The 23,242-nt window shown below is 44.3% G+C and overlaps 1 protein-coding gene across 1 annotated transcript in view; it reads left to right on the top strand.

Moving 5' to 3' along the window:
• The first annotated feature begins 4,110 nt into the window (after window positions 1-4,110).
• The window catches only part of TRIM33 (tripartite motif containing 33), a 134,395-nt gene continuing 115,263 nt past the window's right edge, over window positions 4,111-23,242 (top strand). Inside the window, exon 1 of the mRNA XM_075615336.1 lies at window positions 4,111-4,631. Within this exon, the coding sequence (XP_075471451.1) occupies window positions 4,211-4,631 (421 nt within the window). The 5' untranslated portion in view covers window positions 4,111-4,210. The remainder of the gene's footprint in view (window positions 4,632-23,242) is intronic.

Genomic DNA, 23,242 nt, shown 5'->3' with positions numbered 1-23,242 from the left:
TTTGCATGTTTAATTTATTCGGGTAAGAAACTACGAAAATAAAAAAACAATTAATATTTTTATTTTTGGGAGAGGGGGAGGGGAATTCTATTCAATACCTTCAACTTTTGGTAGGCTTGGTCTGCTTTTCATACTGTCTATGGAAATATTACACACATACAATTATGGTCTCTGGGAGTGATAACTTTTATTACATTTTAAAACAGTTCAAACAGTTTCTTTCTAAGGCTGAGTCCATGGTGACTCAGCCCGTGCGGAGGCGCGCTGAGGCTGAGGGAAAGCGGGTGCTTTCCCTGGCCTTGGTTAGCGCACCATCCAGGGGCGTGTCGGGGGGCGGGCCAGTGACATCACGGAGCTGGTTCGCCCTCATTGGGCCCGTTATCGCCAGCTTCTCGCAAAAAAAGCCTACTGCAATTTAGTAAGCCCTGAGAAGCTGACGATAAGAGCAAAAATCGCGGGTTTTTTTCCCTGAATTTTTTTTTCCGCCAGCCGCACGGCGATAAGCAACTTTCGGCACTGATTGCCAGCATTTCAAACAAGCTCAATTCTAGTAGCCCCGACCAGCTTCTCGCAGCTGATCGCCGCTCTAGAATTGAGAGTTCCTCTCCAAATCGTCCCGCCACAAAAAGTTGGCAAGAAGGTGTGGAGAAGCGGCGATGAGCGGACTTATAAAAAATCAGGCTTTTTTCCTTCATCGGATTGATGCCGGGGTCTCCTGAGCTGATACCTATTAATATCAGCACCGGGGACCCCCGACATGAATCCGATGCATAAAAAAATGCATTTACAGGCAACTTCATTACCTTAGCGGCTAACTGCTAAGGCAATGAAGGGGTTAAACACCGTGCCAGGCTTATTGTGGGTAGCAGGGGTGGGTGAAGGGGGTATTTGTCCCTTGGTGGGTGTTTAGACCTTGCGGGAGAATTGCGGGTGGACTTAACTCCTTCATTACATTAGTGGTTAATATCGCTAATGTAATGAAGGGGTAAACCCCTCCAGCCACCCACCCGCAAGGCCTAAACACCCATCCTTGGGGACAATATCCCATTCAACCCACCCCTACTACCCACAATTAAAACAATACACATAACAGCCCCACTACCCACCTCTTAGGCCCACAATAAACATTACCATATTTAATAAACATTAATACATAACCCACCCACCCCGTGCCCCCACAAAAAAACATGATTTATTTTTTTACATAGAGAATTAATACCCCAGGCCGACGGGGGTCCCCGGTGGGCCCGACGGGTGTCTGTAGGCCGAACAGTGCACCCCGGGGCTTGCCGACAGGGATCTGGGGGCCCTCAAGTGGTCCCTGCAGGTCCGCAGGGCCCCCACAGCTGTGGGGCCCCCGGTTCTTCCCCGCAGGATTCCTGATGAAGCAATAGTGAAACTCGTAGAATCAGCTGTTGGAGAACCACTGAACCATTGAGGAGTGATACGGGGAGGTGCTGGCAAGCTGCAGAAGCCGAACGAACAGAGTAGCTTCTTCCGCCCTCAGCCAAGCCGTCACAGGATGTGACGTAGGCGTCACGTACGCGAAAGCGAACGTGGCAGCAGAGTGTACCGGCATTTACCTCCAAAACTCAGCAGTTCTCTCCAATGAATTGTTCTTGATTACTAAAATGTGAGTGCATTATCTTTATGCTTTATATATGTGCAATATACCCGTATTATATTACACTATTGTGCGTTCTTTCTTTTATTCCTTGGGTGGAACATATGAGGATTTTACCTGATAAACAACTCAGCAAGCACACAATTTAAAGAATACCATCTTTAAGGCTTCCACCTTTTGAGGGCTTACACAAGGGCTCCCATCAGAGAGAGATGGATCTCTGATACGCCTATCTTAACCAGAAGAATTTTGTGAGTGAAACTGACACTGAAATTTTTGGAAATAACTATTTTTATTACAATCTTCACTATTATTTGGATATCTTTTTATTTTTCACATATCACCTCATAGATAGGGACACTGCCCTGAAGTACCAGAGTGTCAGGACACAGAAAGACGCTGCGCAGCAGTTGCGACCTGTGGTCTGTGACCAGACCACCACTGCAAGGCATATGATCCACGCCGGAATTCACCCCACGTAGAGGCAGACGCCATCGCGGAAAACGGCGCTGGATAAGCGGATCCCTCCCCTTCAGTCGGTGATACCAGGTGCTGGACCACCTGGAAGGTATACCAACATTCCACAAGTGCACCAACAGTACACACGGATGTGGGCAGCGCTGTCACACACACTTTGAGTGGGTTGGCTCTGTGGACACCAGGGTGGTTGGGTCCCATGGGGCACCCCGTTACGTTGGGGTAAACCCCACCGGGGTGTGGACACGGTGTTGGGGGACACAGTATCCGGACGTTCCTCCTTCTCCTTCCGTGCACCCCAAAACTGGAACAACCTACCAGAGACTCTCATATCCACCACCAGCTTAAGTTATTTCAAATCTAAGGCTGTCTCACACTTTAATCTGGTCTGTAACTGTTTCATACGCCCATAATATATATTTTCTTTAACTGTGCACGCAATGTCTTGTATATAATGTATACCCTGCTCATTTATGTAACTGTATTTGTAACCATGTATTATTTTGTTTTACTCTGTGCCCAGGACATACTTGAAAACGAGAGGTAACTCTCACTGTATTACTTCCTGGTAAAATATTTTATAAATAAATAAACAGTGAGGGGGTACTGCCCTGCGAGGCCTGAGTGGTTCTGTATTATCATTATTATTCGCATGTGTTCAGCAAACCTGTTATATCATACCAGTGTGTATTTCTTATAATTGTCCTGTGGCTGGGTTATCCAACACTGTTAGGATCCCGCACAGGTGGAGGCGCTGTCACCAGACAGATTAGATCCACCCCAGGCTCCCAGCAGCGGAGGCTCAGGCCTCTTGTGAGCCACAGGTAGAGCACCACACACACAGTAACCACCGTATCTTCCAGGGGGTGGGGGAAACTGCGCTACAAAAACATTATGAAACAAAATATTTTTTCCTATATTTTTTCAAAGTTCCAAAGTAGAATGAAAAAATACCTCGGTTCCTTCTGAGGTATATATATATATATGTGAATATTCATGCTGTACCTCATTCCCTTCTTGAAAACCGGACTTATGTTTCATAAAAACCCTTGCAACCGTATACTTATATATGGTTGGAGTACCCCCAGGTTCTGGGTGATCAGGGCATTAACTGGGCATCCCCCTTATACTAGGGACCTCTTTACTGTTTCAGGGATACCACACATCCCTATGCCCCATTTACATTTCTGGTCAGTGCTGAAGCAGGGGGTCCTAGCGGTGTTTCGTGCAAGCATTTTCAAGGGGAGATTTTGCAGAGCAATATGTCTTAATGTATCCGAGAATCCAACCTGATTCCCGGGTTCATTTTTGGGGTATCCAGAAACTCTGGAAATCATTCTGACAAAACTTTCTCCATAAAACCCATCTGAGCTTCAGAGCTTCTGTGAACCTGCAGGTAACCAGCACGACACCCGGTAATAGTGTAATCTCCCAGAGGGTGGGGGAAAACCTGTTTCACATAGTTGGTTATAAAATATAAATTAATAATTGAGTTATATATGTGTACAGGTAGTCTTCGCTATCCAACGTTTCACTTTACAACGAATGGCATATCCAACGCTTTACAATGCAACCTTGTGGGACTTTTTTCGACGCCAGAATGCGTTATCCAACGCTCACCGCCACAGATTAACATGGGACTCACTTTACAACGGTTTCACTATCCAACGCTACTTCCAGAACGGATTCCGTTGGATAACCGAGGACTGTCTGTATATAATAATTATCAATAATAATAAAATAATAATAATATATCAATACTAACGATAATATTATTATTAATAACAATAATAATAATAATAATACAAGCATTTATATGTTTATTTGTCCATTTCCACATCTAGTTTCGAATATATAAAGTACATGCATGCGCAAATTGCCTCAAAACTAGACATGCGCATGCGCGGCACACCGACACACTCGCGTTATGCGCACGCGCAAATCGCAGTTTTTCAGAGTCTCCCCCTCCACAGCACGCAAAGGAACGTCGGTGTTGACGTCACCTCGTGTTGTCGTTAGAGAGAGGGAGGGGGGGATTTGCATTGCGGTTGCGTACGTGCGCTGGTGGCGTCGCGAAGCGGTCAGTTCAGGGGTTCAAAGAGGAAAAACATGGCGGAAAACAAAGGCGGAGGGGAAAGCGATGGTTGTGCGAGCGCCAATAACAACGGCGTCGGGCCGAGTGGGAGTCCCGCGGGGACTGAGGCGCAGGTGGTACAGGAGGCGGAAAGCGGGGATAAAGCACCAGCGGCGGCTGCAGTAGTTGTAGTAGCGGTGGCCGGGCCTGTGGCAGCTCCGGCAGAGGAGAGCTCGGCCCCCTCGTCGTCTGCGGCCTCCTCGGCGCCGGCGCCGACGTGCGGCGCGGTGAACCTGCTGGATACCTGCGCGGTGTGTAAACAGAGCCTGCAGAGCAGGGATTCGGAGCCCAAGCTGCTGCCGTGTCTGCACTCTTTCTGCCGCCGGTGCCTGCCCGAGCCTGAGAGGCAACTCAGTGTACCCATGCCGGGCGGCAACAACGGGGACATCCAGCAAGGTACGACTGCAGCGCAATGTTATTGTGCCCAAGTGATAGTCGTGATTATAACCTGCAGCGTATGTGCTTGGAGATATTGTTCCCTTTATGTTTGACACATGGGACGTAGTGTTGCTGTGCTCCTGTATAAATTAACTGATGATTGATAGACACTCAAACCAGTGCTCTAAAAGATGGGAGTGTTTTCTGAACAGGCCCCTGTATGTTTGGCCCAGGAATCATAATTGTAGTTAATAAGTGTGCTGTGATCACACACAGCAGCTGTAATGAAAATGGGAGATTTTGTTTGTTTTCTAAACAGAGCCCGTATTTGTGAGACGGAGCACACTTTAATAATACAAGCAGCGTTACAGTGCTCCGGTATACTGTAATGTAAGTGATCTGATGTTAGAAAGCCACTCACCAGCCGAGAGGAATGGTAGAGATTATTTTGAACCAGAGAGCATAAAACGATAATCCACGTAATGTTACTGTGCTGAATTGTCATCTGACATCTATGCCCATGCACACCAGTTGTGTAAAAAAAACAAAAAACATATTGACGTTTATTTGGAAAAGAGACTATTTTTTAAGCAGTAGTTTTAATAATACAGGCAGATGTTTGAAAGCTAATTCCGCCAGTTGTATGTTCTATAAAATAAAGGCAAGGAAGAGATTCTCAAATCGGAATATTAATTGTGACCAAGTGTGTATAGATGTAGTAATACATACTTGAAAACGAGAGGTAACTCTCAATGTATTACTTCCTGGTAAAATATTTTATAAATAAATAAATAAATAAATAATACAAGTGGTGCTATTCTGCACCAATAGATATGATCTGACATCTGTTACCATCAACACCCATTGTTGTATATTTTTTGTGTAAAATAGTGAGCATGGTTTTAATAGTAGGGTTACTGTGCTCAAGTGTGTGATTTGTATTTGTGAATGCCGTTTACACCAGTTGTTAAGAGGTAGTATCGTTTATTTTCAAACCATATTTTAAAATGGGTATTATAGCTTTAATAGTTTATAAAATGTTTTACAAGAAATAATAGAATATGAACTAATGCTTGAGATGTTCATAGTCTGTAAGGTGAATAAGGAAGACCTTATTTCCAAAACATAAACTTTTATATTTCAACCATGGCGCAAAGTTATAATAATACAAAGTGTTGTGCTCTTATGAGGGAGTGTGAGGTTTCAAAGCCCTTCACACCAATTGTATGTGATGTACAAGAAAAATGTTTGAAATATTCAACAAAATAAAAAAATAAGATTACAACAGTGGTGCCGTTTTTCACTAGATGTGGTATTCACAACTAAGGTAAATAAATGAAACTGCTTTTTTTCTGTTTTAATTAGGAGGTATAGTTTTAATATAAGTAGTGGTGCTGCGCACTGTGATCTAATGCTGGTTACAATTACTGCAGGTTTTTTGTGCTAGAAGATAAGGAAATGGGAAGAGCTAACTTTCGAACATCCTATTTTTTAAAATCCAGAAGCATTGCTTTGATTCTCAGTACTAGTGCTTTGCTTTACTTCATCTACTGTTTTAGGTGCAATAAAATATAGGTACATTTTCAAAACTAACCCCTTAATCCCTTTGCTATTGTGCTGCTGGTCCCTGTGGCAGCAAATGGGATAATACAAATCCAGTTTGGTGTTTAATATTGGTGATTGGTACCATGGGAGTAATCCGTTTGGGACCAGCAAGAATATGAAGAAGTGGAAGATCTTGTTTTCAAAATAGACCTTCTTTTACTTATAGGCTTAGGTTTGTGAAGTATTGCTGTGCTAGATAGGCGATCAGATATTTTAGGTGCTGCAGGAAAAGCTTACTTATTGTATAACACAATCTACTATTTATTCTTCTAAGAAATATAATTATAAAACTGACTTTTTTTTTTTAAATCAGGTGTGTTAATTTTGACAAAGCACTTTGAATATGTTTGTAACCATTAACCCAAGTTGTCTGAAAATAACATGTTTATTTTAATAACATACCCACTATATTAGGATTTTGGCTCTGGTGTTGGTAACAATGCGCCAATTTTTGAAATGTGATACTGTAAGATAAGAAATAAGGATTTGCTTTGAATTCAGATGCCCAGAGTGAATATTGAGGGGGGCAGCATCTAACATTATATATTAAATCTCAGATTACATTGAGGTAAATTCTGAAATGGATACATTCTTTAACATAATATCTAAATGGAATAATGTAAAACGTACAGAATGTGATAGGATCACGTTTATGTAGTTGTAGTTAACAATTTAAATCAAGAGTACTTTGTAGGTTTAGTGCTATAGGGATACATTTTTCTATTGTGATGCTCCTTGTTTTTTAAACATTTTTTATTGTGTGTTCTTCTGTTATAAGTGAAAATAACTCCTATTTGAAGCATTGCATATGTTGGTACTAGATACACTTATATACATACAAGATTAGCGGTACTGTGCTCAGTCATTTGTAACAAGTATAAAACACCCCTTTCCCCCAATGCGCTTTAAAAAAATACATTAAACGGAGCCATCTTCCTAGTACAAAAGTGTTGTACAGCCAGCAACTTTTTTTTATTTTTATATATAATTTTTTTTATTGCGTGTGAACATATGTGACAGGTGTTGACAAATTCACAATATTAACATTTCAATGCTGAATATAACCATCAATAAACTAAAATAATGTATGGCACATGCAAATTACAAATACAGAATGAATGTTGCATTAGCATACCTATAAAATAAAAATCAACAAACTATATCTTGGCCATCAAATAAGGTCAGTGACCTGTTTAAGGGTTTACATATGGGTGATTTGTGCCTTTCTTTATCCCTAACCCTAATACACCTGTAGGCAGGGCTGGGAATACGTTGCCTACCTGGACCGGTCAAGTAAAACCACAGCTGTTGCAGGACATCTTTGGAAGCCAGAGTTGCCAATCATTGTTCCGCTTCCTGAATTCTTGACCTATTATGGCGCATTGGGGAGTGCAACTTTGGGAAGTGGTGTTCTCTAAGGCCAGATCCCCGCTGGCTACTGCAGGCCTGCTGTGGCACAAGTTCAGGGATGGGGCAGGGCCTCTGCGAGGGGGGGCCATCGTGCTGCGCCGACAAACTCCTGCTCTCAAGAAAATTGAGAGCAGGAGTCGCGACAGAGCGCTAGGCCACGACCCCTGGTGGTTCAGTCAATGAGGGCGAACATGCCGGGTGACGTCATGGCTGCGCTCTGTCACGCCCCCCCGTCTTTCTCCCTGCAGACCTGGGGACTCCGCTGCAGGCGCGCTGGCAGTGGGGCCGCAGCCTAACGTGTGGTCCTTAAGCTCCACATGTCTGTTTCCCCCAAAAATGTTTCCCATGGCTCTGTCTGTAAAGTATTTAAAACATATATTTTTTTACATTGGATTGTAAATATTGTGTACTGAGACTTGAAAGCTGTTCCTTTTTTTTTTTTGGTCTCATATCACTGTGTCCAATAGGAGTTTGTCAAGGCAGAGCTCCCTTCTATCCACCTCCATTTATTTATATTGGCTCTCTAATAAGGATAGGGCATAAGTGTTAAGAATACAATTCATTGATGAGCATTTTCCCATTGAGAGGCCAAGAAAAGTGACATTTGTAATTTTGTATTTTCTCAGTGTAGTTGGTTTACTTTTTAATGAAGTCAATTAGGCGTACAATCTTAACACAAGGTTATTTTCGGTTTGGCTATAGTGTCTGAGATCGGATGCATTGTAAGGAACCCTAACCCTCTTTGTAATTCTTCTGCATTTGGTACAATTTTCAAATGACCTGAAAATGGAAGGGAAGCCTTTTAATAATGCCCGGGGAATCCAAGGGCTCATTGGAACCCCTGATGAAAAACACTGGACCTATACAGGCAATGGACCTATACAGGACACTCACTTTAAGTACCCTCGCGAGTAAGTACATATCACCCAATAGGCAAACGGCAGCTCACGCATGCGCCTGTCAGCATGTCCTGAACAGCAATACCAGCTCCTTACCTGTACCGAAGCTGTGCGCAAGCGGGGAGACTATAGAGCCTGTTACAAATGCGTTATTTCCATCAGTTATGCATGTATATGACGATTACAGTACATGCAACGATAAGTGGGAAAAAAGGTAGTGCTTCACTATAAGTATATTTTCGCTTTACATACATGCTCTGGACCCATTGCGTACGTTAATGCGGGGTATGCCTGTACACACCAAGGAGAGATAGAGGTGTATGTATGTTGTTTTGTTTTTGTGGCTATCCGGGATAACTGTCCTCAATTATCTGGATTCTGTTCCTTTTTGTTTGTAGGGTAATTACGTGTTATTAGTCGGACAAATAAACATAAGTAGCTGTCCTTGGATCTAGTCCAGGGGAGCGCAATCCTGCCGACTGTCCTGCTCTCCGCGCGCCCCATTCCTCCTTACCGTGGTTCCCGGCGTCTGGGCGTCATAGCATCACATTGCCATAACAATGCGACGTCACATGACCCCGCGGCGTCATTTGACGCCATCTCCAGATGCCGGCTGAACCACGGTAAGTAAGGTTTACAGAGGCCTTCACCGCTTCCCTGGCACTTAATTTAAGTGCCTCTGTAAACCCTGTGCCACCCGCAGATAATCTCGTGCCCCCCCTGGGGGGCGCCCCGTACTTTGCGCACCGCTGGTCTAGTGTTCCCTCAAAGAAGCAATACGTGTTTATTTTTCACCACACAGAAATAAGTTATATACAGGCATACCCCGCTTTAAGTACACTCACTTTAAGTACACTCGCGAGTAAGTACATATCGCCCAATAGGCAAACGGCAGCTCACGCATGCGCTTGTCATCACGTCCTGAACAGCAATACTGGCTCCCTACCTGTACCGAAGCTGTGCGCAAGCGGGGAGACTATAGAGCCTGTTACAAATGGGTTATTTACATCAGTTATGCACGTATATAACAATTGCAGTACAGTACATGCATCAATAAGTGGGAAAAGGTAGTGCTTCACTTTAAGTACATTTTCGCTTTACATACATGCTCCGGTCCCATTGCGTACGCTAATGCGGAGTATGCCTGTACTGTAGTAGATGAGGTTGAAAAGACACATGTCCAAGTTCAACCTATATTAAATTTTGACAGAATACTTCTTATATTTTTATTTACAGTATATTGATTCAGAGGAAGGCAAACAAAAAACCTCAGGGAAATATTATCCAGTGATATCTCATAAGGAGAAATATAAATTCCTTCCTGACTCTAAGAATTATCAATCGGATTACTCCCTGGATCAACATCCTTCCCATGTTTACTTATTTGGTATATCCCTGTATACCTATAGTAAGAGTTCCTTAAGGATGATTGAATCTTACTAAGGCAGTCATTTACTTGGTTTTATGTATTTTTATTTGATCTTCAAAGTTGACTTGCCCCTTTAAAATAAAACCAGACTTGGCTGTGTGTATATATTTGATTGTTTGGTTTTGCACTTGTATTGAAATTGACTTTCAGGCCTTAGTTTTTAGTGATTCTACTTTTGTACAACCGTGTTGGGGATAACATCAAAGCCATACGGTCTAATGTAAATGTATCCGTTGCCGTGCTTTCAATGCATTGAATCCTTTGTCCCCTTCCAGGGATCGAAGATGCTATTTCTCTAGAGCAGTATTGCTAAAACTCATCACTTGAGGATGTGATCCATGTTGTCAAATTAATTTAAAATCTGAGAATCTTGATGGCTGTAATTATCTCTGATTTGAAAACCAGATTTAAGTCATGGGTCGTAGGTTTCGGCAGCAGTGCTTGGCATGCTTTGATATGGGAGTCTTGTCCATCTCAAAACGGACATCTGTTTAAATTGACAGAATTATGGGTACAGGAGGGCCCCACTAATACGGCGGATTCCGTTCTGAGGACCCGCCGGAAAAGTGGAACCGGCGATTTTCGTTAGGTGCGCATGCGCAGACCGGCAATGCCCAGTTCTGCGCATGCGCGACAGAAGGCAATCCCTCCATTCCGCGCATGCGCGACCCCGGGCCGGCCCGTTCTGCGCATGCGCGAACATGGCGGCAACATGGCAGCCCCCTTCTCGGCATCACCGTATGGGAGGATCGCCGAAAAGCGGGGCCCTGCTGTATTTCTTTGTTTTGCAATCTGAGCAGATAGAGTAGTTTACTGTAGTACTGTTTGACCAGTTTGGTATATGCTTTACAGTAAAATCAGCCACTTTTTGGTAGCACTATAAAACTTGTGTACAATTAGTGTTACTCCCATGTCACTGCAACTTTGGAATGAATTTTTCTATCAAAATTGGAGTTATTTTCATGCTGTTTCCCTCTGTTCTATACTTTAATGTACGTTTCTTAACTCGATGATCATGGTCTACTGTGTCTTAATGCATTTCCCCTCTGTTCTAAGTGCATCTTCGTTCATTGTCCCACTGAATAATCCGGGATGGACAAGGAGAAAAGGATAGGATATTAGTGAAAAAAAGAATTGGAAGTCATCCATTGAAATTGGAACTCCAAACCCTTTCCAGATTTATCACTGAAAATTTATCACTTGCCTCGTTTTACACAATCTTGTTCAGAAATTGATTTATATAATTTGTCAAATTCAGTTCCTCACTGCAATTGCTATATTTCACTCGGTTGTGAGTTTTTTTGCAGTTTGCTGAAAAAGGTCTAAACATTAAATGTTCTAACGAGCTGTATTATATTTTTCTCTGGTGCACTAGTCATAATCTGTTTTGATAGGCCTTTGGATACAAGATGAGAGAAAATTACATGTTCTGTGTTGGTCTAGTTGATTTAGGCTGTCTTATCTGAAGCAAACATTGATTTTTGTTTTGATGTCTGGTTAAACATGCATGTATTTTACATCTTTAAATGCAAATTGACTTATGTCAGAAAAAACATTTCGTTAATCTTTCTGAAAACATTAGTAAAGCACGATTGGGTGAATATTATGTTTCTCTTCCCCATGTGAAGGTCCAGTAGTATTGTATTGTATGTCTTTATTTATAAAGCGCCATTAGTGTACATAGCGCTTCACAGTAGTAATACATGTGGTAATCAAATAAATAACAGATAATATAAATAACAGATCATGGGAATAAGTGCTTTAGACATAAACATAACATTAAGGAAGAGGAGTCCCTGCCCCGAGGACTCCTAATTGGTAGGTAGGGAGAACGTACAGAGACAGGAGGAGGGAGTTCTGGTAAGTGTGTCTGCAGGGGGCCAAGCATTATGTATCGTGTTTAGAATATCCACAGTGCTATTCATATGCTTCTTTAAGCAAGTGTGTCTTAAGGTGGGTCTTAAAGGTGGCTAGAGAGGGTGCTAGTCGGGTACTGAGGGGAAGGGCATTCCAGAGGTGTGGGGCAGTCAGTGAAAAAGGTTTAAGGCGGGAGAGGGCTTTAGATACAAAGGGGGTAGAAAGAAGACATCCTTGAGAAGAACGCAAGAGTCTGGATGGTGCATACCGAGAAATTAGGGATGAGATGTAAGGAGGGGCAGAAGAATGTAAAGCTTTAAAAGTGAGGAGAAGAATGGAGTGTGAGATGCGGGATTTGATCGGAAGCCAGGAGAGGGATTTCATGAGGGGAGATGCTGAGACAGATCTAGGAAAGAGTAGAGTGATTCTGGCAGCAGCATTTAGGATAGATTGTAGGGGAGACAGGTGAGAGGCAGGAAGGCCGGACAGCAGGAGGTTACAGTAATCAAGACGGGAGAGAATGAGGGCCTGAGTCAGAGTTTTAGCAGTCGAACAACAGAGGAAAGGGCGTATCTTAGTTATATTGCGGAGGAAAAAGCGACAAGTTTTAGAAATGTTTTGAATGTGAGGGGCGAATGTGAGAGAGGAGTCGAATGTGACCCCTAGGCAGCGTGCTTGGGCTACTGGGTGAATGATTGTAGTTCCAACAGTAATGTGGAAGGAGGTAGTAGGGCCAGGTTTGGGAGGAAGTATGAGCTCTGTTTTAGCCATGTTGAGTTTAAGGCGTCGGAGGGCCATCCAGGATGATATAGCAGAGAGACATTCAGAAACTTTGGTTTGTACAGCAGGTGTAAGGTCAGGTGTTGAAAAGTATATTTGTGTGTCGTCGGCATAGAGGTGATAATTAAACCCAAAAGATGTTATTAGGTCACCTAGAGAGAGTGTGTACAGAGAAAAGAGAAGAGGTCCCAGGACAGAGCCCTGGGGTACCCCCACAGAGAGATCAATAGAGGAGGAGGAGGTGTTAGCAGAAGAGACACTAAAAGTACGATGGGAGAGGTAGGATGAGATCCAGGATAGAGCTTTGTTCCGAATACCTAGAGTATGGAGAATGTGGAGGAGAAGAGGGTGGTCCACGGTGTCAAATGCTGCAGAGAGGTCGAGTAATATGAGCAGAGTGTAATGACCTCTGTCTTTGGCAGCATGGAGGTCGTCAGTTATTTTAGTGAGGGCTGTTTTCGCTGAGTGAGCAGTGCGGAAGCCAGATTGTAGAGGGTCTAGGAGAGAATAGGTGTTGAGAAAATGGAGCAAGCGAGAGAATACAAGACGTTCAAGGAGTTTAGAGGCAAAAGGCAGGAGGGAGACAGGTCGATAGTTAGAAAGACAGGTAGGGTCAAGCTTACTGTTTTTGAGTAATGGTATGACTGTTGCATGTTTGAAGGAGGATGGAAAAGTTCCAGAGCAGAGGGAGGAGTTAAAAATGTGTGTAAGCGTAGGGATTATAGTAGGAGCTAGAGGTTTTAGGAGATGGGAGGGAATGGGGTCAAGAGGGCAAGTGGTAGAGGGAGAAGAGGCGATCAACAGCGACACATCCTCCTCTGAGACAGTGGAAAAAGACTCAAGGAAGGCAGGAGGAGAGTTAGGAAGAGGTGTAGGATGGGGGGAAGAAACAGAGGGGATGTTCTGCCGTATGGATTCCACCTTTTCCTTAAAATAGTCAGCAAAGTCCTGAGCGGAGATGGAGGAAGGAGAGGCAGCTGAGGGTGGTTTGAGTAGAGTATCAAAGACAGAGAACAGTCGGCGTGGGTTAGACTTGTGCATGTTGATTAGTGCAGAAAAGTAGGCTTGTTTAGCTTGCGAGAGGGCAGAGTTGAAACAGGATAGCATAAATTTGTAGTGAAGGAAGTCTGCGAGAGTGTGAGACTTCCTCCAGAGGCGTTCAGAGGAACGAGTGGAGGAACGCAGCATGCGCGTGTGGGAATTTAGCCAGGGTCTAGGGTTAGAAGGGCGAGGGCGGCAGAGAGAAAGCGGGGCATGTAGATCAAGAGACGAGGACAAGACAGAGTTGTACTTTCTGACCAGGTTGTCAGGGTCTGTAGCAGAGCTGAGAGAGGAGAGGGAGGAGTGTAAAGTCAAAGTCAGGTAAGTGAATAGAGCGCAGGTTTCTGCAGAACCGGGGGGTAGATGGAGGTGGAGAAGGGGAGAAGCGAGATAAAGAGAATGAGATGAGATGATGGTCAGAGAGAGGAAAAGGGGAAATGGAGAAATCAGAGAGAGAGAAGTTTTTAGTGAAAACCAGGTCTAAGTAGTGGCCATCCTTGTGGGTGCTGGCTGCAGTCCACTGTTGAAGGCCAAAAGAAGAGGTAAGAGAAAGAAAGCGGGAAGCCCAAGAGAGAGAGGGGTCATCAATGTGGCAATTGAAGTCCCCAAGGAGAAGAACAGGGGAGTCTGAGGAGAGAAAGAAAGAGAGCCAGGATTCAAAGTGAGAGAGAAAGGCAGAAGGGGGATGAGTAGAGGTAGGTGGGCGATAGATGACCGCCACATGAACAGGGAGAGGAGAGAAGATCTGGACAGTGTGAGCCTCAAAGGAGGGAAAAGCAAGAGAGGGGGGAATAGGAAGGGTTCGGTAATGGCAGACAGAGGAGAGCAGGAGCCCCACGCCTCCACCCCTGCCATCAGGGCGCGGAGTGTGGGAGAAGGAAAAGCCACTGTAGGAGAGGGCAGCTTCCAGAGCAGAGTCAGACTGAGTGAGACAGGTCTCAGTTATAGCAAAGAGAAGCAGGGAGTGAGAGAGAAAGAAGTCATGTACAGAGAGGAACTTGTTAGAAAGAGAGCGTGCGTTCCAAAGGGCACAGGAGAAAGGGAGAGAGGAGGGAGGGTGGCAGGGGATGGGTATGAGGTTGGAGGGGTTGACACCAGAAGGAGTAGAAGTTGCATGTGGGAGGCGAGGACGAGAGCAAGTTGAAATAAGACAGGGACCAGGATTGGGAGAGATATCCCCAGAAGCAAGGAGGAGAAGCATGGATAGAAAGAGGATGTGTGAGGAGGATTTGTAGGGGTGTTTTTTTTAGTGCAGGGGATATAGCTGTGTGGTGTCAGAGGACGCAGGTAAGAAAGGCGTTCATGTGAACAGAGAAGTGGTGAAGGAAGGAGAGATGGAGATATATGAATGGAGTTAGAGACATAGTGAGGCTGGTAGAAAGAAGTGCATAATTTGAGAAGAAGTGAAGTCACAGCAGTTCCCACTCTAATGTGATGGATTTGAAAATTACCTCCATGTGATGTGCTTGAAAGCAGATTACCAACCCTATATAAAAAATAAAATAAAAAATTATTTGGTAGCTGTTTTCTGTTTGTATGTAATTTGAAGCAAGAGGTTGAACCCTGTTATTTTCAGTTCCGGGACCCTCTGCTTTCAGAGAGATTTACCTCTATAGAGGTGCTGGTATCTCTGCAGCCAGGGAAACAGGGTGCCTAATGAAATGGTGACGTTTTAATGTACAGGGTCATGTTTGTCAATAGGAAGCAGTGATGTCATCCCTTACGGCTTCCTATTGGCCCGCGTGACTCTGGGTTGTAAACTCCAACGAAATACCGACAACTCATTTTGGACGCAAGTATTTCTGAAAGCAAGGTGTCTCTGGAACTGAAATTAATGGGATTCAGTTCCGGAGCCTCCTTTCTGCAGTCCTATATCATAAAAAAATAATAAAGCAAACAATGCAACCTGTAGTGCTGCTTTAAAAAGGTCAAAAGTATTCACTAGTGTACACATGGCAGCACAGAGCTGTCTTCCACACAGAGGTACAAATGACCTTATCAGAAAAAAATGCCTTCTCAATCTTCCTAAATAAAAAAAAAAAAAAAAAACGTTGTTTGAGGTCTAATAATGTCATTTAAGTGAGGGGCTCAGCAGACATCAGTATTGTGATTAGATCTTTTAAACGAAAAATACGCTTGATGGGAAGTACCCCTTTCAACATCATACCATCTTTTCACTAAGGACTTGTATTGAAATGTAGCTCAACATGTTTCTCGATTTTGGATCAGTCATCTCTCAGAAAAGTGTATTTAGGTGCTGTGGTTTTCTGTAATCGATTCTGAATCTTATGTTGCATCTTGGTTTTCAAAAACAATTTTTGCACTTTGTTTAGGAGTGACAAATCAGTTTTATTTTTTGGCAGGTCTATTGTTGACCAATTTTTATAATTTAATTGTTCTGTTTTTATACAATTTTTTTTGAAAGGGTTAATTTGCTTTGACCAAGTCTTTTTTTTAACCACCGGTAATTACTCTTAGAATATGTAGACTCCACATGGATTACTGTATGGCAGGTAAGGTGGGAGTATCCCCAAGGCAGTGCCGTATGTAAACTGACCTGTAATGTGTCTCACTCTCTCTCGCTTTCCTCTCCTCTCCTCCTCCCCCCCCCATTCAATATGTGCATCAATACAATCTGCACACTGACAAGTGATTAGCTAAGCTGCAGATCGATCTGTTCTCCTTTAATCAATCGCTTGCTCGGGGCTATCTAATTCAGTTCTTGCACAGCATTTTGGGCAATGTAGTTCCTGGAATATGATTGACTAGGCAGTAACTAGATACAATTGGTTCACTGCTAGAGAGAGAGTGGGTCTCGAGCCAGAGCCTATCAAAAGGGGAAGGGGGCTGTCACTTTGGAAATGCTTCCTACATTAAAAATTTCTTAAAAACTTAATTTTTTTTTTTTTAAATGCTAAAAGTATTTTCTCATGGTACAGAACTGATTTATTTAAAAAAAAAAACCTACACGTAGGATATTGCTTGAACTGCTGCTTTAAGCCTTGGACTGTCTCGTCCTGTGTGCTATCCTTGTGATTGAATACCTTGTATAAGAGAATATTGTGAGATAAAGATGTGAATAACCCTAGTTACATCTACTATATATTTGTGAAAGTGTTCTATGTGTCCGTGTCTGTATGTGTCTCCCTGTGTCCCTCCCCGTGTCCCTAGCGGCAATCTCATTGGACCTTGGGCCAGGCCAATGAGATTGGTCCCTTGGCCCGCCCCCGCACACCTCTCATTGGCACACACACACACACACACACACACACACACACACACACACACACACACACACACACACACACACACACACACACATACACACACACACACACACACACACACACACACACACACACACACGGCTCTCCCCTCACTCGGCGCTCTCCCTCGCCCCCCCCCCCCCCACACAGAGCACGCGGCTCTCCCCTCACCCGGCGCTCTCCCTCACCCCCCCCACACAGAGCACGCGGCTCTCCCCTCACCCGGCGTTCTCCCTCACCCCCCCCCCCCCCACACACACAGAGCACGCGGCTCTTCCCACACACAGGCCGCTACCCGTCCCCGCGGGCGCTCCTCCGGCTGTCTCCGCCTCTCCTCCGGCTGTCTCCGCCTCTCCCCACGAGAGGCCCAGCACCTCCTCACCGGAGCGTCTCAGCCTCGCCGCGGAGGAGCCCGAGGTGGAGGAGGAGGGCGGCCGTGTGCTAGGTGAGTACACGCAGGGGAATGGCTTATTTAACGCTTCCCTGACTCCCCCTGCCCTCCCCCTGCCCTTTGCCCCCCCCTACCCTCCCTCCCCCTGCCCTTTGCCCCCCCCTACCCTCCCTCCCCCTGCCCTTTGCCCCCCCTGCCCTCGATCCCAATGCCCTTAGCCCCCCGCCCCTCCCTCCCAATGCCCTTAGCCCCCCCGCCCCTCCCTGCCCTTAGCCCCCCCGCCCCTCCCTGCCCTTAGCCCCCCCGCCCCTCCCTGCCCTTAACCCCCCCACCCCTCCCTGCCCTTAGCCCCCCCGCCCCTCCCTGTCCTTTGCCCCCCCCCCCCGCCCCTCCCTGTCCTTTTTTGGGGTGTGGGTGCCGTACATGCAAAATCAGTAACATACGTACATTACCATAATATAAAATGTATAAACACTGAGGAGCAGCATCCTGCACATCTCTACTTCCAGCAACCGTGACTGCAACTCTCTTGGCCACATCCTTTTTCTGAATCTGCCCCATCTGCCATTAACATTTTGCGCTCATTGGTATGGGCATCCTATCTGTCTTGGTGTACTAGGGATGTCATATGAGTGAACTGGGTTAAAAAACTGATCCTATTGCGGACCATGACCTATATTACAGTTATGCAACATAAGTGCCACATTTCTATTCTGTTTCATTTTGAGCCGGCCAACTATTGAATCAGTTCACATACCTGTTGAGGGGGGCAGGTGCGCCAAATGAAGAGATTGGAGGTAATTGTAGGGTCAGAGAGCTTTATATTGGAGTAGTCTGTATGCTCAGAGCTCACTCGAAATAATGTTGTATCTCTGAGTCCATGCTTGTCTCCAGCGCTCTACCCATATCTGTCTCCTTTCCACCCCTTTCATTGCCGCTACAGCTCTCGCTGTCTCTCGCCTTAAATCCTTTCCCCTTTCTGCGCCTTATCTGTGGAACTCCCTCGCACTCATTATACGCTAAGCACCTTTTCTCCCCACCTTCAAGACAAACCTGATAACCTACCTCCTTAAATTAAGCATCCAAATAGCCTGGACTCACTCCTACCAAGCCTTGACATCTACTGCACTTATTCCCTCATCTTTTGTCTCTAAGGTTTCTCAACATTCCACTTAGATTGTAAGCTCCCTGGGGCAGAAAATGAATTTCCTATTGTCAGACTTTGTTGCATTTATTGTATAATTGTTCCCTGTACTGTATTGTCTTTGTAAAGCGCTGAGTATACTGTGGCTTCCTTATAAATAAAGATGTACATGTCCTTCCAAATGCTGGTGCTTAATCACCCTCTCCACTTTTAGTTGTGAAATAGAGCAGCCAAGTGTATCAAGGACAGCGGGGGACATTTGGACTGGTATTAAAACTTTATTCATTGCAGAATAAGGAAACGAATGAATAAGAAGTCTGGTGGTCCTTTACACACAAATGACCTGAGAAAAAGAGTGTGCGAACCCCTGCTCTAGAGTTTATAATTCTGTTATTCTCTAATTTTGCTTCCCGACTGATTCTCTGCTAGGTTGATTAACAATTATTTTGCAAGCTATGGTCTTGCCCGACAGATGGTCTTGGCTTGGTGTTGTTGTGTAGCCTTCCAAAAGGGATGAAACAGCAAGGACTCTAATTCTGCACGTGATTCCAGGATAACATGCATTTGGATGCATGTTTTTCCAGCAACACACACAAGCAGGCTACATTGCAATTATTACATAATCTTCATATAAGGTAATTCTGTGCTTAATAAATAGATGCCCAAATATCAATACAATGTATATGCTAAATCAGCCCAAGTAATTAACTTTTGGGTTTAATCTGTGGTGCCATATTCAGTGTTGTGCATCTGCTTTTCAACTGTCAACTCTTGTGATGTTATTTATGACTGTGCCTGTGAGAGGTACCAACTGGTAACAGCAAGGGTTGAAAAGTGTTTTTTATACTAAGTTTTAATTTGAAACAGTTTTTTCTGTTCCCCACATGGCAGTGGGTGTGACAGTGACGGGGTAACCAGACTCAATAATAAAGGTTAAGCCCGTTTTTGTTACCTCTGATCCATGTTTTGGGGTTTGGAAGTGTCAGCTCTTGAGCCCAGTGATTGTATATGCATTGTGAATAATTATGCGACACAGAATTTGTGTTTTTACCTTTCACTGGGCTACCAGCTTGGTGCCACTGTGTCTATCCAGACATCGGACATGAAAGTCACAGAGGATGCCAGAGGTGTGAAGAGCATTTGGCAGGAGGTTTAGGCTTGAGTACCCAAGTTCTGGGATGAATGGAAGTCCTCGGACTACCATTTGCCTTTCCCAGACTGAGGAGCCTACGACTTGTAATATAGTGTGTGCGGCTGTGAGAACACGCGTGCATGTGCCACACACTTTTTGTGTGTGTGTGTTATAAATGTTTGACATTTATTAACGTATTTATTAATAACACACACATTTCAGCGGCGGTAGCGGCGCAGATTCATTATTTTCTTCATCTTCCTCCCTGTCGGACGGTTCCATGCACACAGCTGTGCGCACGTGCGGCACCATTATAGAAAGGCTGACAAACCTCAGCCATCTATAACTTCCGCATGTGCATGGCGCAGCAAGCGCTCACAGTATAGAACAGCCCTAAACCAGCGGGTGGCTTCTGCATACCAAGTGGCAGAGGTGGCAATTTTGAGCATGGTTTTAGCGGCTGCAGTATATCCGCTTGCCCGGCCTCAGGAGACTGGCATCGCTCTGATTATCTGGTAGAAAATTTCCCACGCTCGAATTGGCTGTAGTATTTCATGAATGAACTCTGAAATGCTATAAGAAACCCTTAGCCAATCCGGTGATCAGATTCTAAGCACCAGAACATTAGCGGCAAATTTGAATATACGAAAATATGCTCTTGGAGAAATAGCAGCGAGCCGGCTTCAGAAATTTCAGGTTTAAATATTTTCTAAGTCCCACTTTTTGCGGTCAAGTTATGAGAATTGAACGTAGCGGTCACAGCTGGGATTTCAATCCAATTTTAGTTCCAGGATGTTTGGATCGAAGTCGTGGTCATGTTATTTCAATTCATCCGGAGCTGAGACAGTGGTGGCGTCATGAACTTCATGCCAATTTGATTTTCAGGACATTTCGGCGAAGTCCCGGTCAACCAAAGACTTTGTTTTACGTTCTATTTAAGCTAGGAAAGTCTAGTTTTGTAGCCCAGACCCCCAGTAAGTGTGTCTTTCTCATGTATTTTGTGTTTCACTGTGTTAGCCTATTTTAAGTGAATAAATGACCATTTGTTTTACCATCTTGTTTTGCTCAGTGTTATCATCCCGGTCTAAAAGGTGTAAATACCTGGTCTTCTGTGACATTGGGTACTAATTGGGATCAGCTCCTCCTTAAGTGCCGTAGGACAGGAAACTCTTTTGCATGAACCCGGAATAAAAGGCCCTCCCACTACCTGCAGAATAGTCTCCTTTCCTATCTTAGTGTAGGAGTAGATTTTAAGTGGGACTCACCAAGACTTGTTCTGGTGGCTCTCAGCCTCTCTCCCCCCTGAAGCTCCGGCAAAAGCACTGTCTGGAACGGCCAGCTGGAGTTTCTGCGACTGTGCAGCAACACTGCGGAAGTGTCTGGGAATGCAGGAAGTCTGGAGCACATGGGGGTAAGGAGTGCTGATCCCTCTGTACAGGAAGTATGGAATCGGAGCGCATGCATGAACGCGCCTGCACATTGCTGTGACACTCCGACCTCTCTCACTCTCACATTAAAATAATTTTTCATTATTTTTTTTGATGCAGTACCTCTGTGGTTCAGCCGGAAGTAGGGACATCTAAAACAGTCTGGGATTCGGTACTGAATAAGAAGGTGCTTAAAAAGGCCAGAATTTGTGAGCCTGGTAGTAACCGAGCTCTAGAAAAAAAACCTGTGTAAAGTCTGTGGCCATGGAGCACAATGACCAGATGTCTACTTTCCTATCCTGGATGTAGGACAGTGTCTCTCTAAATCTGTGGTTTCAGCAGTGTTGCCAGCAACTAAACAGACCCAGAAGATAAGGTCCGAAACAAGTGTGAATAGGAGAGGAGCAGCTGCATCGCAAAAATCTGACGTCATATAGCAGCACTCTGATTGGTAGCACTGGGATTCATCTGATCAAGGAGTGTTGAATGAAGAGTTAGAATTTAATCTGTATCTAGTAGTGCCATTGATTAAAGCAATGCGAGAGGGTCTGGAACTGGATAATTCAGAAAATGAGCGCCAGAAAAATGGATAAACTTTTCCACAGTTCTCAGAAGAAATAAAGACGTTTTCCTTTATTTTCTGTGTTAAATGAAATAATTAAGTCAGCCTGATTTAAAACAAAAAAAAAACAAAACAAAAAAAAACTTGATAACCTCAGCAGTTTTCCAGGATGTACCTATTTTCTGACAAGTCAAACTGGGAAAAGCCCCCAGAGGTGGATTCTGCAATCACATGCATTTTCAGAAGGACCACATTACCAGTGGATGATGCGGTGTCATTCCGTGGCACGTTTGATTGAAGAATGGAGTGTCCTCCGAAAATCCTTTTTGGCATTGCGTCTTGCTTGTAAACCTGTGGTAGCAACAGCGTGACTTTAAAGAGCCATGATAATATGGTTAGCTAATGTGGAAGAGGCGCTGGAAAGCGGTGTTAAGAGCCTCAATTCTGTCTATTATCTGAAATGAAGTTGGCAACTGAGTATATTGCCAAAGCTTCTCTGGATGTAGTACATCTGTCTGCAAGGAGTATGGCCATGTCAGTGGCCGCAAGAACGGCCTTGTGGCTTAGACATTGGGTAGCAGATTCTACTTCCAAAAATAACCTTTGCACTTTACATTTTACTGGCGAATTGTTGTTTGGAACAAAACTAGACGCCATAATAGCAAAGAGAGCAGGAGGTAAGTGATTTTCTTCCCCAGGAGAGCAGAAATTGAAGATTGCGTCTCTACAAGTCATTCTGTCTTGTGGTGTAAAGAAAGTCTTACCGACCAGGAAGGCGTTTCGTCCGACAACAAACATGGAGTGGGGGGACAAAAGAGCCTTTTTTGTGGCCTCTGAGGAAGGGGATCCTTCAGGAGATGCTAGCTTTCATGAAATAAGGCAAGCGCTGCAATGCGCAGTCGGGGAAACACTGTCTCAATTCGCTGCTGTATGGGCACAGTCTATAAAAGACAAATTGGCCTTTGGGATTGTCACAGGTTACCAACTGGATTCGAACCATGACTGACCCAGTTTTGGATATCCTGGAATGCAATTTCTCCCACCCCAGCCCTCTCAAGAAGCAAAAGCCTTTGACAAATTCCTGAATAAATTGTTACTAGACAAGGTGATTGTTCGGAAGTTCAGGGAAGTGAATACTTTTCTACACATCAGAAACGTCAAAATGTTGACTCTAAATCATCTGAAGAAGTCAAGTGCAGAGATTGGTTAGTCTCTAGAGCTGAAAGACTCATCTGCACATACTAGTCGCACGAGCATCAAAAATATTTCAGCTTTACAGTAATCAGAAATCATTACCAATACATCTCCCTTCCATTCTGGCTAGTGACATTTCCCAGGACCTTCACCAAAGTGCTTGTTGCATTAATAACCTTGCTGCCAAAGTTTGCCTCAACTTGAAGCGACATAAAGTTGTCCAAACTCCACATGAGGCACGCCTATATTTTTATTTAGTGGAACAAAGATCCAAATTCTTTACACCAGAGAATGTATATCTCCTTCAACAAAGCGGGTCTTTAAATTGTTGGGAAATCAGCAGAACCTAGAGAATACATTCTCTCTCCAGGAAGAAATCTGGTTCACTATCACCACCGATGCCAGGAAGACCGTATGGGGAGCACAGATGGGAACTTTGGTGGCACAAGACCATCTGTCCAAGATCCTACTGCAACCTCTCAGCAAATATAT

Source organism: Ascaphus truei, chromosome 9, assembly GCF_040206685.1.
Source record: "Ascaphus truei isolate aAscTru1 chromosome 9, aAscTru1.hap1, whole genome shotgun sequence".
In the NCBI taxonomy this organism is placed as follows: Eukaryota; Metazoa; Chordata; class Amphibia; order Anura; family Ascaphidae; genus Ascaphus; species Ascaphus truei.
The sequence above is the reverse complement of the archived record's forward strand: the minus strand, read 5'-3'. Positions and strand labels throughout refer to the sequence as shown.